This window comes from Panthera onca, chromosome C2 (assembly GCF_046562875.1).
Source record: "Panthera onca isolate mPanOnc1 chromosome C2, mPanOnc1 haplotype 2, whole genome shotgun sequence".
NCBI lineage: Eukaryota > Metazoa > Chordata > Mammalia > Carnivora > Felidae > Panthera > Panthera onca.
The window spans coordinates 98,048,242-98,066,484 of NC_138347.1; the positions used below are offsets into that span (position 1 = coordinate 98,048,242).

The 18,243-nt window shown below is 36.6% G+C and overlaps 1 protein-coding gene and 1 pseudogene across 2 annotated transcripts in view; one reads left to right on the forward strand and one right to left on the reverse strand.

Moving 5' to 3' along the window:
* The first annotated feature begins 424 nt into the window (after window positions 1-424).
* LOC132682729 (protein CEBPZOS pseudogene) lies at window positions 425-737 on the forward strand (annotated as a pseudogene).
* Window positions 738-16,595: 15,858 nt separating this feature from the next.
* The window catches only part of SERPINI1 (serpin family I member 1), a 72,962-nt gene continuing 71,314 nt past the window's right edge, over window positions 16,596-18,243 (reverse strand). The window contains exon 9 of one of the 2 annotated variants that reach the window (XM_060639146.2): window positions 16,596-18,079. In XM_060639146.2, the coding sequence (XP_060495129.1) occupies window positions 18,003-18,079 (77 nt within the window). In that variant the 3' untranslated portion in view covers window positions 16,596-18,002. The remainder of the gene's footprint in view (window positions 18,080-18,243) is intronic. The other variant, XM_060639144.2, reaches the window with a different exon arrangement.

Genomic DNA, 18,243 nt, shown 5'->3' on the forward strand with positions numbered 1-18,243 from the left:
AATAAGGTCAGGAGTGACTTTCTTACCTTAAACAACCTGAAAACATTAAATGATAGGAAACAGCCACTTTCTGACATTGGTCAAAAGGCCATCAGCATTGGGCCCCTAGAATCACCTGTAAGTTCTGCCTAGAGGTTAATTGTTGGTCTAGTACAAATACATGTGACCTCTTCCTCCCTTGGGTACCCTTCTTTGATCTCATTTCTAGTCTTTTCTCTCCATCTCCACTATTCCAAACTTGTTTATTGACCCACAGAGATTTTTATATTTTTACTATGTACAGCCATTTAGTACTATATGGTATTGTTATATATGGCTTAAAGTTTTATAGAAATGGTATCAGATCTAAGTGTCTTGGGTACAGCATTATAAACAGCAATGCAGTTCTCCCTTGCTGCCCACTCACCTGCCTGTTGGTTACATGATGGCCCACACTGTGGAACCACTGGCCAAGAAGATCTTTAAAGGAGTTTTAGTAATTGAATTTGTGGGTGTTTTTGGAGCATATTTTTTGTTTAATAAGATGGACACAAGCCAAGATGTCAGGCAAACAATGAGCAAGAAATTTCCCTTCATCTTGGAAGTGTATTACAAATCCGTTGAGCCTTCTGGAATGTATGGAGTCAGAGAATAAGATGAATAAAAATGGTTGAAAAGCAAAAATTAGCTGTTTGAGACCTTCATCGGGGAGAAGAAAGGTGAGCACACAGTACTGTAACCTCCTGGCCCCACAGAACAAAACAGGAACTTCTCTTGTGCCGTGGCTTACGGTCATTTTCCACCCACTATGCAGATCGCCCGCTTTTGTTTGTTGCTTTCCTTCTGCATTTATTTATTTATTTATTTAGTTAGTTAGTTAACTATAATGTTTTTTTTTTTAGTTTTTTAGTTTTTATTTAAATTCCAGTTAGTTAACAGAGTGTAATATTAGTTTCAAGATTTTAGTGATTCATTGCTTACATTTAATACCCATGGCTCATCACAAGAAGTGCCCTCTGAATCCCCATCACCTATTTAACACATCCCGCAACCGACCTCCCCTCTACTAACCATCAGTTTGTTCTTTATACTTAAGAGTCTGTTTCCTTATTTGCCTCTCTTTTCTAACCCCCCCCATGAACATTTGTTGTTTCTTAAATTCCACATATGAATGAAATCATGTGGTATTTGTCTTTCTCTGACTTACTTTGCTTAGCATAATACTCTCCAGCTCTATCCACATCATTGCAAATGGCAAGATTTCATTCTGTTATGGCCGAATAATATTCCATTGTGTGTGTGTGTGTGTATGTGTGTGTGTGTATATACATATATATATATATATATATGTATATACACACACACCACAATTTGTTTATCCATGCATTTATTATTCATACATTATATGTATGTATTATTCATACATTATATGTATATAAATACATATATATATTTATATATATAGTATATAAATACATATATATATATATATATATATATATATATATATATATATACATACCACAATTTGTTTATCCATTCATTTGGCTATTGTTGCTAATGCTGCTATAAACATCGGGGTGCATGTACCCCTTTGAATCTGTATTTTTGTATCCTTTGAGTAAATACTTAGTAGTGTAGTTGCTGGGTCATAGGGTAGCCCTAGTTTTAATTTTTTGAGGAACCTCCATACTGTTCTCCAGAGTGGCTGTACCAATTTGCATTCCTATGCATTTATTTTTAAAGGTTACTGGTTAACAAATAAACGACTAGGACAAGAAAGGGAAAAAAAAGAAAGAAAGAAATGTAATCATACTATAAACATGTATTTTGTTCAATTCTCTGTATTTAAGATTTTTTTTTCAGATTAATCCCAGAAACTCTGGTTTATTTCCTTTAGCTGCATATCTATTCCTGTTTTGATGGCCATTTAGCTCATATTTTATACAATGAGTGGATATTACTTCTACAAAAATCACAGAAGTTATGAGGAATGCTGAGTAGGGGTGAAAAATATTACACAATGAATTCAAAAAATACATTTGGCTGCAATATCTTACAGGAATTATATGATTTTGCCCCTAAAATGAAAATATCCATGGATAAGTTCTTCTTTTGTAGAGATGAACTCTGTTTAACTCGTAATAACTTAAAATTTTTCCATCTTTAATTTAAAAAAAGCTCTTTATCTTCTGAAATACTAAGAAGAATTTAAAAGAAAAAGCAAAAACCTATTTAGACTCTTTGTTATAAAAGTTTCCCAGGCAATCACACATCTGGCAAAAAGACAGTTTTAGCCTTTTTTAAAGGTCAACTGAATTTTAACGTATAATTCACCACCAAGTTGACAGAGCTACTTATTTTTTTGAATGCAAAAATAGGACTAATGCCTCCTTCTTTATCCTAGGGGCCTGGCACATAATGGGTAGCCAGGAAATATTTGTTGAATAAACTGATATTGAATATATTGATATATTTTTGGCTTGAAAAGAAAGTCTGGGACTGAGCATGTTGGTATCAAAATGGGGAAATAAAGAGTGTGTTTTGCAATACAATGTGTGGGTAGAACATATACTTTAAAAGTGTGTTTTCTGGGGTGCGTGGGTGGCTCAGTTGGATAAGCATCCGACTTCAGCTCAGGTCATGATCTCACGATCCATGAGTTCAAGCCCTGCATCCAGCTCTGTGCTTACAGCTTGGAGCCTGGAGCCTGCTTCAGATTCTGTGTCTCCCTTTCTTTCTGCCCCTCCCCTGCTCATGCTTTGACTTCCTCTCTCTCTCTCTCAAAAATAAACATTAAAAAATGTTAAAAAAATAATAAAATTTGTAACTTTCAGAAAACCTGTAACATATGATTATGGTAGATTGAAATGAATTCTTGTCTGGCTTACTGACATTTTTATTCAATACCTACTAGATGACATTAAAGCACCAATAAAGGGTATCAGAAGACAGTATATTGACATATAAGTCAATGCTCATTTAGGGAAATATAGGTATGTGTATATACATATCACTATATACTACATAGGCCATCTTTTTTAGAAACTTCAAAAAGTTGCCGTTATATTAATTCTTTAAAAAACTAATAGTTTCAATTTTATCATTAATTATTTCTTTGTTGTTTATATTTATTCTTATTTTCTTCAATGTATCCTCATACATATTAGCCATATTCTCAAGACACAACTTCTGGCAGTTAATGCACACTCTCCCTCTCTCAAGTATCTTTTATTTTCTGTTAAAATAGTGATTAAAATGTAGAAGTAATTTTGAAAGAAAATAAAGCATGTCTAAGTAGCTGTATTGATGGAGCCACTCTTTCAAATGTATTGGTAAATATTCGTTGCGGATAAATTTGTGAAGACGTAACATTATGTTTTGTGCTTATAGTTTTCATTTATTCATTTGCTCCACAGTATCTTTGAATGCCTAAAATGTGATAAATTGTGTATCAGCTGTGCCGACTGTTTGGTAGTCCGGAGCCCTAAGCTCTAACTATGACAGCACAATCAATAGGCAGTTTGATACAGTGATTAATGATGCTGGCTCTGGGGCACCTGGGTGCCTCCTTCGGTCAGGTGTCACACTTCTACGCAGGTCATGATCTCGTGGTCTGTGGGTTCAAGCCCCAGGTCCGGCTCTGTGCTGACCGCTCAGAGCCTGGAGCCTGCTTCGGATTCTGTGGCTCCTTCTCTCTCTTGCCCCTCCCCTGCTTGTGCTCTGCCTCTCTCTGTCTCTCAGAAATAAACACATGTTAAAAATAAAATAAATTTAAAAAATTTAAAAAAGAACTCTGGCTCTGAAGGAGGAACCCAAGACTTTTCTTTCACCTGTGTGACCCTGAGCATGGTATACCATTGCTTTGAGCATTCATTTCCTCATTGATAAATGAGGGTGAAAATAGCACCGAGGATTGTAAGAGGATGATATGGTATGATGTGCGTACATCTCAGTGGCCAGCACATGGAGAGGGCATGGTAAGTTCAAGATGATGACGAAGCTGATAATGATGGTTATGTTGGGCAAGAGCTACATACTCTTAGGGTCTCTGTTTCCTCAGCTGTAAAATGCAAGATTGAACCAAGTTCTCTTTAAGAGCAAATTAAGGATTATTTGGTGCCTGTGGGTCACTACTAGCAGAAAACATTTGTACCTCCATTGCCTTAGGGTAAACTCTGCATCCTGGGAGGTCGTTGAGGGCTAGTGGGAAGTGCAAATACACAAAAATCACAATCCTGTTCCTGAGATGTGCATAGGTTAATTTTCCATAGTGTTTGCAGCCCCATATGTGACTTCTGCCAAATTCTAGCCAAGGTCATACTTTCTTTAATTTAACACAGTGAACTAAAAAGTGATCTTGGTTAGAGTTGAAACTGCAAAGTCACCACTGAAGGAATGACTGATTATACTTCTTCCCACTTTCAAAACTTTTAAGGTCTGTCTTGTAAACTTACACATTCATAACACCAAATACATTACTACTTGATACATTACTCATGGGATTTACTGAGTGTGTCAGGATTTTAACGCTTAAAAAATAGAACTGTTTATTTTTGAAAACTATCTTTAATATCTGTTTCAAAGATCATATTTGATGATCTGTTATTTTCTATACTGTCATTAAAAATTGTTCCATTTTTTGGCTGCCTGGGTGGCTCAGTTGGTTGAGCGCCGACTTCAGTTCAGGTCATGATCTTGCCCTTCGTGGGTTCGTGCCCCGTGTCGGGCTCTGTGCTGACGGCTCAGAGCCTAGAGCCTGCTTCAGATTCTGTGTCTCCCTCTCTCTCTCTCTGCCCCTTCCCCGCTTGCACTCTGCCTCTCTCTTAGAAATAAACATTAAGAAAAAATTTTTAAAAATTGTTCTATTTATGTTCCTTTTTATTATAGTATGTCTCTTTGGGGCACATAGTTTTGTTTTAGACTATTTCTTTTATTTGTTTTTGCTTGACATTTTGGGTTTTGGGGTTTTCTCTGTTCTGTTTTGATTTTGAAATGTATTCTCAGTGCTGATTTCTTTTTTTTTTTAATGTTTTTTTAATTTTTGTATTTATTTGTGTGTGTGTGAGAGAGAGAGATAGAGTGCGAGTGGGGAGGGGCAGAGAGAGAGAGAGAGAGAGAGAGAGAGAGAGAGAGAGAGAGAGAGAATCTGAAGTAGGTTCCAGGCTCCGAGCTGTCAGCACAGAGCCTGATGCGGGACTCGAACTTGTGAATCACAAGATCATGACCTGAGCTGAAGTCGGATGCTCAACCGACTGAACCATCCAGGTGCCCCTCTCAGAGCTGATTTCTTATATTTATAGCTTGAACTCAGTTTTGTCTCTCTGGGGGAAAGTGCACACAAAACTGCTAAATTACTTGCAAGTTTTCCCTCATCTGCTGTATTATCATTTAGAGCTTCCATAGCCTGTTAACATTTTCAAAGTATTTTAACACTGTTTTAATTTGTGTTATGCCTGTGAAATGCGAATGCCATAAATACCCCCAAAGTAGGTTACTTTATAAAGAATCAGTAAACATCTTCATTTCCAAGGGAAAATAAAGGCCCAAACTAAACATCAGAAATAACAGGTAAATATATTTAAATAAATGCAATATGAAAACAAATCTGAAGGAAGTGTTCCTTGCAACAGAGAAGGGGGGGGGGCTACAAACAAATGTTATTTTTTTAAAAAAATGCTTAAATAGGTTCCTTTTTAACTGTACTTTTAAAAGTGTATTACATTACATACAGCAAAGTGCACAAATCTTACATTTGCACAGCTCAGTTAATTCTGACAAATACCTACCTGGAGCTCCCCTGTACCACACACCTTGCACAGGATCATAACTTCCTGTGTACCGTCTGTCTCTCTCCCACCTCCTTCTACAACAGTGTAAGCTCTCTTGAGGGTAGGGGCTGAGCTAAGTTCACTTGCTTCTTTGTGCCCCCATAGAGCCTGATAGGTACTTAATCAAGGATGGATGAATTAATAAATAAATGAGCACTCATTAGTAGGATATCCTATTATACAGCCTGGCTGCTTTTCTTAGTGAATCAGACCTGGGAAGAGATGATGAGGTTACAAGTAGACGGTACCTGTAGCAGCCTCAGCCTGAGGGTGTTGGAGGCAATCCATCAGTCAGGTCTCTCTTTAAGTACAGTTCTGAGCTCCTCAGAAAGAGGCAATCGGGGCGGGGGTGGGGATGCTGCGTCTCGGGGCAGACTGACCCAGGAAACAAAAGTCTGTTTCAAGTATTTCGTTCTTGGAGCCGGAAGCAGAGAAGTGGCAAAAATCTAATCAATACCTGTTCGTTGACACACTAGGCTCGTGCCAGGGGGCTATTTAAGGTGCCAGCATTTGAAAATCCCTCCTGAAAGTAATATTCTCCATTACTTAGCAGTGTTCAGTGAGAGCAACCTCACAAAGATCAAGCATTAATTCAAAACAAATCTGTCTGGCCAACTGGGGACCACACTGGTATCTAGGATAAGTATCTTCCAGTGTATTATTTTGGTAAAATGTCAAGGAAAAGAAAAATGGAAAAAAGAGCGAAAAGGTATACAGCATACTTATGAGAATAAATCCGTCATGCATTTGCTTAGAGAAGTCATAGCAGGGTAACTGCCCTAACAGACTTGAATTTAGTGACGTAACTATACAAGTTGTAGTTTTTTGCTGATGCACTGGTCAAATGAGTGAGTTCTTGGTCCCATGGCTCCTTTGGATATCTTTTCAGCAAGTGGCCATTCAGGGAACCAGGCTCCTTCCCTCTTGTAGTGCTAGTGCCTAGGGCCTGAGAACATCTCCAGACATTCTATATCCGGCCAACAGGTGACGGGAGAAAAAGAGGTAGAGGATAGGAAAATGACATATATATGTTCACTCACGACCGTTTGGCCAGAATTTAGTTGCTTGGCTGCATGCATCTGCAAGGCAAGCTGGGATATGTTATGTGTCCAGGAGAAAAAGGCACGGGTGGCAAAAGGTAGCCAAGTTTTTTTGCCATAGGGCTGGCTGGGTCTGTCTTTTCCCTTCCTATGAACTGTTAGGTTTGTTTTAGTTTGTTTGGTTGTACATTTGGACCACCTTCACCCATCTTCCCCACCTTCAACCCCTGGTCTCTGGCAACCACCAATCCGTTCTCTGCTTCTGTAAGTTCAACTCTTCTAGATTCCACACATGAGATCACACAGTATTATTAGTGTTTCTCTATCTGACTTACCTCACTTGGTATGATGTCTTCAAGGCCCATGCGTGTTATTATAAATGACAAAAGTTCCTTCTTTTCGGCAGAATAATATTCCATTGTATATATACACCACATTTTCTTTATCCATTCATCCGTTGTGGACCCTTAGTTTGTTTTTCTGTGTCTTGGCCATTGTTAATAAATGCTGCATTGAACATAGGGGTGCAGGTGTCACTTTGAGATAGTGATTTTATTTCTTTTGGATATACACCCAGAAGTGGAATTGCTGGCTCATATGGTATTTCTATTTTTAATTTTTGGAGGAACCTCCATACTGTTTTCCATAGTGGCTGTACCAATTTGCATTCCCACCAACAGTGCACAAGGGCTCACTTTCCTCTGCATCCTTGCCAACACTTGCTATTGCTTGTCTTTTTTATGATAGTCATTCTAACAGATGTGAGGTGATAGCTCATTGTGGATTTGATTTGCATTTCCCTGATGATTAGTGATGTTGAGTACTTTTTCATGACCTATTGGCCATGTGTATGTCTTCTTTGGAAAAATCTCTACTCAGTTCCTCTGCCTATTTTGTAATTGGATTATTTGGGGGTTTTTGGGGTTTTTTTTTGTTTTGTTTTTTGTTTTGTTTTTTTGTTATTCAGTCTTCTTTTAATGATTATTTTTAATTAAAAAAAATCCAATTCTCTGAAGAAAATGTCTCCTGTTTGACAGCAGCTGGAACTTTTACTTTTTTTTTGTTTTATGTTTCAATTTATGGTTTTATTTTTAAGCCCCTAACTCTTACAACATTTATTTGTGCTTTAGTATGAGGAAATGACTTAACAATTTTCTACAAATAATTTAACTTGAGTATTTAGGCTCTTATTTTAGAATCCACTTTAACAGTATCCTCAAATTTTAATGTTTAAATAAATATAAATAGATACATATCTTTTACTTAGCAGCCCAGAAATGATACATCTCAATCTTGCCAGGCAGCTCTCCCATTCTTTTTTTTATGATTTTTTAAAATTTATTCATTAACTTACATCCAAGTTAATTAGCATATAGTGCAATAATGATTTCAGGATTAGATTCCAGTGATCTATCCCCTATGTATAAAACCCAGTGCTCATCCCAACAAGTGTCTTCCTTAATGCCCCTTACCCATTTAGCCCATCCCTCCACCCACAATACCCCCCCACCGCAACAACCCTGTTTGTTCTCTGTATTTAAAGGTCTCCTATGTTTTGTTCTCCTTCCTTGTTCTTATATTATTTTTGCTTCCCTTCCCTTATGTTCATCTGTTTTGTATCTTGAAATCCTCAGATGAGTGAAGTCATATATTTGTCTTTCTCTGACTAAAATCACTTAGCATAATACCCTCTAGTTCCATCCACACAGTTGCAAATGGCAAGATTTCATTCTTTTTGATTGCCGAGTAATACTCCATTGTATATGTGTGTGTGTGTGTGTGTATGTATGTGTATATATATATATATATATATATATATATATACACACATACCACATCTTCTTTATCCATTCATCCATTGATGGACATTTGGACTCTTTCCATACTTTGGCTATTGTCAATAATGCTGCTATAAACATTGGGGTGCATGTGCCCCTTTGAAACAGCACTCCTGTATCCCTTGGATAAATACCTAGTAGTGCAGTTGCTGGGTCATAGGGTAGTTCTAGTTTTAATTTTTTGAGGAACCTCCATGCTGTTTTCCAGAGTGGCTGCACCAGTTTGCATTCCCCACCAGCAGTGCAAAAGAGATCCTCTTTCTCCACATCCTCGCCAATATCTGTTGTTGCCTGAGTTGCTAATATTAGCCATTCTGACTGGTGTGAGGTGGTATCTCACTGTGGTTTTAATTTGTATTTGCTGGAACTTTTACTTTAATAACAACCATAGCAGATTCTGGGCCAGACCAAAGAAGCTGGTTGGGGTTGCAGAGTCAGTGAGAATGATTTGCACCTAGTTTAGGTTGCCGGTATGTAAGTTTCTGCTCCAAAAGACAATGAAGCTGTGCAAAGGACATAAACAACATCAGATGTGGGTGGTTAGGCACAGTATTCCATACATCCCTTATAGAGGTGGCCCAAGAGGTGGTGGTCCTGGTGACGTTCATGGACAGAGATCTCCCCAGAGCTGGAGGAGCATTAGGATATGAACCTGTTCCTGTCCACTCCTAGCCAAGTCATTGCCCAGAAAAAGCTTACATGTCTGTCTACAGCTATAAATCTCGTGCTCAGATTTACAGCACTGTCACTGGTGATAATATCCAAGTTTTTGCCATAAAAGTTCTTTCTTTGCCAGCACTTGAGTCCTTTTCCTTACCTGGAACTGAACCTTGAAGCCATTCGTGCCTGTGCTGGGGCTTCCCACAGATCGTTCTAGTTGTGCCCTATCACAGGTGAGAATCCATTTTCCTGTCACAGCTCTAGAAAATAGATATGGGGGATGTAAAATGCTTTACTAATGGGGAGAGAACTTCTAGCTGATAAGATAAATGTATAGACTTTGCTGTATCTTTATTAGCCGTTAAAATGATTTTTAAAAATCTTTTCCTTTTTTACAGAACAGTGTATAAGCACTGGATAACCCCCCCCCCCTTTTTTTACAATAAGTTATGTGCAGAGACAAAAAAGTATAGAATTCAATAAGACTATGCACCCACAGGAGCATTAGAGAACATCTCTTTAGAAATGTTTTCTATCTTCAAGTGAGCAATTTCTTACATTTCTGTCGTGTTAACAACATCATGCAAATTAGAAAATGGATGGTTTGATTAGTTAAATAAATTTATCAAGCTGAAAAGAAAACTGAACCATGCATTTTGTCAGGTTTTCTTTTAGGACAGAGAAAATAAATCAGCATATCAAGTGAAAAAACAATCACCTGAAGATCTTTGTTGCCCTCTATTTGGGATTTATAGAGAACTAGACCTCTTTACCCCAACTCCCGAGGAACTCATTTCCTCTACGCCCCAGCTGCACACAATATGAGCTTCTATCCTAACAACATCTGCTAATACAGGTCCCATCTTCAGCTAGTTTTCAAGAGCTTTAATAGTCCATTGGCTCTGTGTCTAATTCATTTTAGTATCTTTAGTGCATGATAAATTAGCAATATTTAAGTGAATAAATATGGAAAAACTTCAGTCAAATGAAAACTGATCATCAAAGTTACAGGTAGCAAAGGCTTTCATATGCTTAGCTATAAGGATTTGCTTTTCAAAAGTTTTTTTCACTGAGACATTATTTTTTAAAAAGTAAGGGACAGCTTAAAAAAATTGCCTCTACATCCATGTATGCCAGCCAATCAGTCCCTTGTACATATCACCTAAGGACTCTGAATATAACATTATTTTACACATTCAGAGACATGGAAGTGCCTCCTTTCAGAAATGATATATTATTGTGTCCACCAGTAATGGTAAAAGCGATCTTGAAAGAACCAACTAAACTCACTTTTCCCCTGATTTTGTCGGTATAGTTGAAATAGGTTTATAGATGTCCCTTTCATCTGTGTGCTTTGACTATAGGATGTGAATCAGAAAAAGATTTTCAAAGGGGAAATTAACAAGAATGGGTATTTCATTTACAATTTGTGTCTCAAGTACATTATCAAGCAGGAATTTTCTTTTCTTTCTTTTTTCCTTCTTTTCTTCTTTCTTTCTCAATCCAAACTATTTTTTTTCACAATTTTATCTCCATTCTGGCTGGCAATTGAATCTTTCATAGATATCAAAGACATCATAGGATGAGTATAAAGAGCTTCTACTGGATCTTTAACCTGGAGTTTTTATTTCCAATGAGTCCAGTGTATTATTTTACTTCAAATCTGAATCAGAAATAGGCTAGACGGAATTGTGTCATGAAAATGAAGATGATTTTTTTTCCAAAGAGCAGAAGATTCTTATGAGAGTTGCCATTTAATGCCAGGGGTTTATTCTGATGTGCTTTTTATAGGTATAGATCTGGAAAATAGACTGTAATATTAGCAACTGTGTGGTGCCTATTGTGAGGATTTTTCACCTAATTTCTTTAAACGTAGAACTAAAAGCGATTACCCTTACCCATTTATTAGGATTACAGTGACATCTTGTGGCATGTCATTTTCCCTTTTAAAACTTGCTCAGGTAAATGACACTTTAGTTCTTGCTGAAAAATTTTAGCTTTATGAATGTAATTTATATTGGTGAAAAAATTCAGAAGCAACTACTTGAAGTAGAAACCAGGTGAACTTCATTTGGTTCAAATAAATATTTTTGAATAACTTCAATTGGAAAGATATTTTATTTCAAAAATCAAGAGCTAGCATTTCTTTTTAAACTTTCTTCCACTGGCGTCATTTCGACATAGGAAATGCTCTAGAAATTGGCTTCCGTTTAATCCTTGTAAAGACAATGAAATTAAAAATTAAAAGTCTGCTGTTAAGGAAGTGTTGTGTGTTCATAACTTCTGTGAATTGTTAGACCAGCTAATTAAAACAATCTTATTGGAGAAAAGGATGTTATTGAAAGAAAAAGAAATTTCAGGGCGAAATGCAGCCTCTGCACTTTAAATCTGATCATTAGTAGCCTCCTCATGGACTGCCTCTAATTAGCATGTGCAGTATGTAAAGTGAGAATGTTATTAAGCTATATTGAGATGTAATTTTTTAAAAAGACAAAGTGGATTCAATAGCCCCAGCCCTTCCCCTGCCCTCATCACACAGATACATTTCAGTCATTTATGTTCACCTCCCTGTGATGAATGCCAGAAACAAGCTTCTTTCAGATATTTTTTTAATGACCAAGTTTAGTCCACTTCAGGTACTGTAGAATCATTTTGCTGGAAGTAGTTACTGTGTGCAGGTAGTTTGGGAACATTTGCTTTTTTACTCCCCTCTTGGTTTCCCCCGCCCCTCCTTTTGAATTTGAACTTCTCCTCCATCTCCTTTTGAATTTGAACTGCTAAGCAATCCCTAACAGCCAGTGAAGGCAAACTACTGAAAATTATAGGTGACATGTACTTTACATACTTTAATAAATGTGATTCCTTCACAAGTCTTGATGTGAATAATATGCAGTTTTATCCAATTCGAGACATAAGCTGTAAGACACTCCTTTGTTTTAGGTACTAAGAAAGAAAAATCACTCAGTTAAACTGTGACACATTGAATAGGATAAACATTTATTTTCAACTCATTCAAAACAGTAAGTATGCCTTGTGGACTTATTTAAATGAGTTTTCTCATATGTCATCATTATGTACATTTTTAAATGAAAATATGCAAAATACAACGTTTCTAAAACAGAGTCCAGGGGAGCCTGGGTGGCTCAGTTGGTTGAGCGACTGACTTCGGCTCAGGTCATGATCTCGCGGTTTGTGAGTTTGAGCCCCGCGTGGGGCTCTGTGCTGACAGCTCAGAGCCTGGAGCCTGCTTCGGATTCTGTGCCTCCCCCTCTCTCTGCCCCTCCCCTGCTCATGCTCTGTCTCTCTGTCTCTCTCTCTCTCTCAATAATAAACGTTAAAATTTTTTTTTAAATAAATAAAAACTGTAAAAAAATAGAGTCCAGATCCAAGTCACTTTCTGTGCAGCGCTTGATGTCCATGTTTGCCCACACTGCTGTCCTTTGTGCCCCCGAGATCATTGGTGACACACAGTCCTGCCCAGACTGCCATTTTTGTCTCTAGAACTTTCTTCTAAGCTGTTGACTACTATTCTGTAAACTTTGAAACTGGCACCGTATCTTACAGAAAAAAAAAGAACCAATGCAAGGTTTTTAGGTGATAATCAGGATTTGCAGTGCTTCCTCAAATAGTCATTATGACTTGTTCTCAAATAGTTTGTTGACAGACAGTCATCATCAACAAGATTACTGCATGCACAAGCAATGTCATGTCACAGCTGCCACCTCTACTGGCAAGTGTGAGACCCTATGAATCACTCCATTTTCATAAATGTGCAAACGTGAGAAATGATGTGCCTTAGATGGTCTGCAATATGATGATATTAATGCTAATAGCTAGCCTTTGATGAGTGACTACTATTTAATATTTAATATAATCCTATGAAGTAAATGTTATTATTTGAATATATAGATTACACAACTTGTTCTAGGGACAGGCATCTAGTAAGTGGCAGATCTCGTGTTTAAACTTGGTTCTCTCCCATATCACAGCCTGTGTTTTTTTCCACAGCAGTTTGGTTATAAATATTTAAGCAGAAAATACCAGAAGAGGGGGTCACTCAATCATATGGAAAAAAGATAATCTCTCCATCAGTAATTTTCTTTGAATAACAGACAGAGCACAGAGCCATTGTGTGGATAAATGTCAGATTTATGTATCCATGAATTATCACAAAACTTTCAAAAAAGGAGAGAGATGAAACACTGTCTCCTATTTGAGGAAGAGAAAAAAACTGCTATATCAGCTAGAAGCTGTGATGACTGCTGAAGAAACATTTTCTGGAACATGCCATATGTCACACATAACCACTTTATCTCTCCCCAGTTAAAGAAAAAACCCTTGCAATTTTCAAATAGAGGAAAAGTTCATCTATACTTAATGTATAATAAAAAGTGTATTTGGACAAAGGACAGTACATGTATTAACTGCACCGGTTTGATTTTCATTAATTAAACATCCTTTTCACAAATACGTGGATCTTTGTCTCACCAAAATCAGAACCTGATACGAACAAGATGATACTTTAAACCAAAGTAATTAATAAAAAACAAATAAACTGATTCTTCCGTGGGAATTTCTCTCCTTTTCTTCATAAGACACAGATCTTTTTTCCATGAGCTATTTTTACGTGCATATAGAGGCTTCAACATTCCCTCAAGAATAACTTTGTTGGCAGACACGAAACAAAGCGGCTGGGCTAAGCCTCAGATTCTCCATGTGTGCACTCTTAGAAGAAAGCACGCGGAAAGAGCTCTTGACATTGGTCTTGGCAATAATTTTTTGGTTGTGACACCAAAAACACAGGCGGCAAAGGCAAAAGTGACATGTGGCACTCCATCAATTTAAAAAGCTTTAGCACAGCAAAAGAAATCATCAACAAAATGAAAAGACAACCTACAGAATGGGAGGAAATATATGCAAATCACATATATGATAAAATGTTAATCTCTAAAATATATATCCGAAGGAAACAGAATCAGTATCTTGAAGAGACACCTGTACTCCCATGTTTATTGCAGTATTATTCATAATAGCCAAATTATGGAAATGACCTGCGTCCATTGATGTATGAATAAAGAAAATGTAATATATATTTACCTTTGTAATTATGTATATACATACAAATATATGTATATATATCAAATGTGTATATACACACACACACACACACACACACACACAAGAATATTGTTCAGCCATAAAAAAGCAGGAAATCCTGCCATTTGCAACAACATGGATAAATCTGCAGGACATTGTGCTAAGTGAAATAAGCCAAACAAAGACAAAGATTGTATGATTTCATTCATAATATGGAATCTTAAAAAAAAAACAAAAACAAAGGAAAAGTAGAACTCATAGAAATAAAGTAGACTCGTTGTCAGGGGCTGAGGGGTGGTGGTGGGAGAAATAGACGTTGGTCAAAGAAGCACAAGTTGTAATGTGAACAAGTTCTGGGATTCTGAGCTACAACATGGTGACTATAGTGTAGAATACTACATTGGGGGTACCTGAGTACCCCAGTTGGTTAAGCATCTGATTCTTGATTTTAGCTCAGGTCATGATCTCACAGTTCATGAAATCAAGCCACGCATAGGCTCTGTGCTGACAGTGTGGAGCCTGCTTGGGATTCTCTCTCTGTCTCCCTCTCTCTCTCTGCTCCTACCCCAGCTGTGTGTGTGCTCTCTCAAAATAAATAAATAAACTTTAAAAATAAAAAGAATACTATATTGTATGCTTGAAATTTGCTAAGAGAGTAAACCTCACCACACAAACACAAAGGTAGCTATGTGAGATAATGGATGTGTTAATCAATTTGATTGTGTTAATCATTTCACAATGTATATGTATGTGAAATTTCATTGTACTCTTTAAATAGACACAATTTTATTTGTCAATTATACCTCAATAAAGCTGGAAAGATTTAAAATAAAAGCAAAAGATATATAATTGTCGATTTCTTCCCAAAATATATAGTCAAAGAGAAAGAAGTTTCCATAAGCTGTGCACAGTGTGTGTGTGTGTGTGTGTGTGTGTGTGAGAGAGAGAGAGAGAGAGAGAGAGAGAGAAATTATACATTTTAAAGGAAATGGAACTGAACTATGAGATGTTACCTTTTCAACAGAAATGAAGATATTGAAGAAATTATAAACAAAGTCAAACAATAGGAAAAACTTGGTACTATCAAGTATTGTATTTTTTAAGAACTCCACAGACATGCTAATACCAAGGCAGAATCCATTTTCATTTAAGGGACATCTAAATTGTAATGAAATAGTTTAAGGTCAACATTCTGAATGGTAGAGTTTAATCTTATACCAGCTAATAAAAATTGCATTTGGGGCTTTATAACATTCTCATGCTTGTCTAATGATATTTACTCTTCCTTATAGATAACTCATTTAGTTGACTGATGGACTTACAGATATAGCAATAGATGTAATGCTTAACAAGTAGTGATACGGTAATAAAGAATATCACAAACTTAGAATATCAACACTGAATCAACATCAGTTAGCCCAATCTGTGTACATTATAAATGAAAACAAGAGCACTGTTTTACAATAACCTCAGCTTTATGAATAAACTATAAGCCTTCTGAAAACATAAGCTGTAAAAGATTCAGTGTTAAGCATTGTATCCTTGGGTATTCATAAATTTTTTGTGGGCACTGCCTATAAATGTCTCCATATTGTTAAAGAATATATTTCAAGTGTTCCAATATGCAGAGGAGGCCTGCATTTTTCCATTGTATGTACATGAAAAAAGAAGCTTTAGAGTAAAACCATTGTTTTCTCTTTTTGTATAAGTGCATTGCATTTTTAATGGAGACTACTATCCCACCCCCTGAATCTCTCCAAGCTGTATGAATATTACACAGTTTTTGTGTTTCCATATATAAAAGTACGAAATGTGCAAACCTTATGTTAAGTGGAGTTTTGATACCAATCTGAGTCCATGTACCAAAAGCAGTCACATCACCTGGGAGCTTGTCAGAAATGCAGACTGTCAGGTCACATCCCAGACCTTCTAAATGAGAATCTGCATTTTTAATAAGATCCCCAGGTTACTCCCTTACACATAAAGTTTGAAAAGCACTAATACTTTAGGATACTTAATTGATTGATCTAATTTTCTATAAATATACTGTATCTAAACAATTACTATGTAAGTATTCCATGTGTATCCTTTTTTTTGGGGGGGGGGGCGGGGCGCAATATTTAAGATCTGGTGTATAACAAAATCGCCATGGGGAATCTGTTAAAAACAGATTTTCAAGTTTTTCCCCAGAGTTTAGAACTCGGTAGGTCTAGGGTCAAGCCTGGTTTCCCCAAACCATTACTTCCTTGAACAGAATTAAAGTTAATGATAATATCAATTCTTGTTGATGGCTCCAAATCATAGCAAAATACCTAACACACAAGTAAGTCGCATGCAAATTGTTTCTGTGAAGTTTGGAAACTGTTTAAGACTTTTTCTACAACCATTAATCACAGAATCAAAAATTTGGTGTTCCATTCATGGAACGTGATGAAATCATCTCCGCCAGCTCCTTCCCCCACCCATCCAAGGAATACCATTATCTCAGTCAAAGGATAACTAAGTAATTTACTGGAGACATAAGAAGTGGGCATAGCCCCCACTGGAATCTTCTTGTACTAGAAAATAAGACCAATATATTCTGCTAATATATTCTGCTAAAATAAGGCCAATATATTCTGCTAAGTACTTACCATGACTCTCCAGAGGTCCCAAATACCAATGCATCCAAGAGCCATGAGAGAAACCCAGAATGTGATACCCCAATTATAGACATTCAAGTTCAAAACATAAAATCCTTCCACACAGAATAAACAAGAACATCTCTGTGGGCAGCATTCAGCCCTTGACCTACCAGTTTCCAGTATCTGTACTAGCATGGTTTTTCTAGTTAATTTTCTGGTGACCTGCCAAAGGGAACATTTTTATTATTAATGTGTTCATGTGGTTTATTTTGGGAACTTTGTTGAAATTTGGATGTGACTTGCAGCAGCAAAACATGGTGATATACCAGGTTTCTAATCTATATCAGGCCTATGAAGCCCAGTGGGTTTTTAAAGACATAGTAAATACACTATAGCTATAATCTGGGGGTTTGCATAGTCCTATTTTTTTCCACCAAGTTTTGTCATAGAGCCTACAGAAGGTATTCAGTTTATACTCTTTTATACTACACTATGCACCATCTTCAGAGAAATAACAATTAGAATTTTTGTGGAGAACCTGTCTTCATCTGACTTGTTATTGCTTATTATGGTGGTGCTAATTTACTTTGGCGCTTTGCTTTTGCATGATTATGAAAGATTTCAGATGTCCGCAAAATCAGTTTCCTAGAAGTATCCTTATACTACAATCTATAAAATGAAAACAGAGTTGTTCACATGATCAATATGTACTTTTATTTTAAATAACAGCACAACAAACACAGTGACACCACAGGACCATCACCTCAATGAGACTGATAACATTCCTTGACAAGTTGGTTTATAATTTACATACATTGTTTTTATCTGGAGATATTTTTAAATAGTATCGTAAGATATGCTGTAAAACACAAATCTTAACTGTACCAGTTGCACACATAATGTGTTTGGTTACTATTTTACATATGAAATGATTCAAAGTTCCTCAAAATCATGTCCACTGGTGTTCATTGTTTCAGGATGCATGACCCGGCCCATGAATAGGACTGTACCTGCATTGGGTTGGAAGTGAACAGAACAGGATGTGAACAAAAGAGTGGGATATTTACTTTCCTTCTTGCTTATAATTAGCAGTGTTCTCAAAATAAAAATATAAATAATTCTCTTTAAAAAAAATTGAACATGAGAAATTATCTGATACATAATGTGGTAAAAA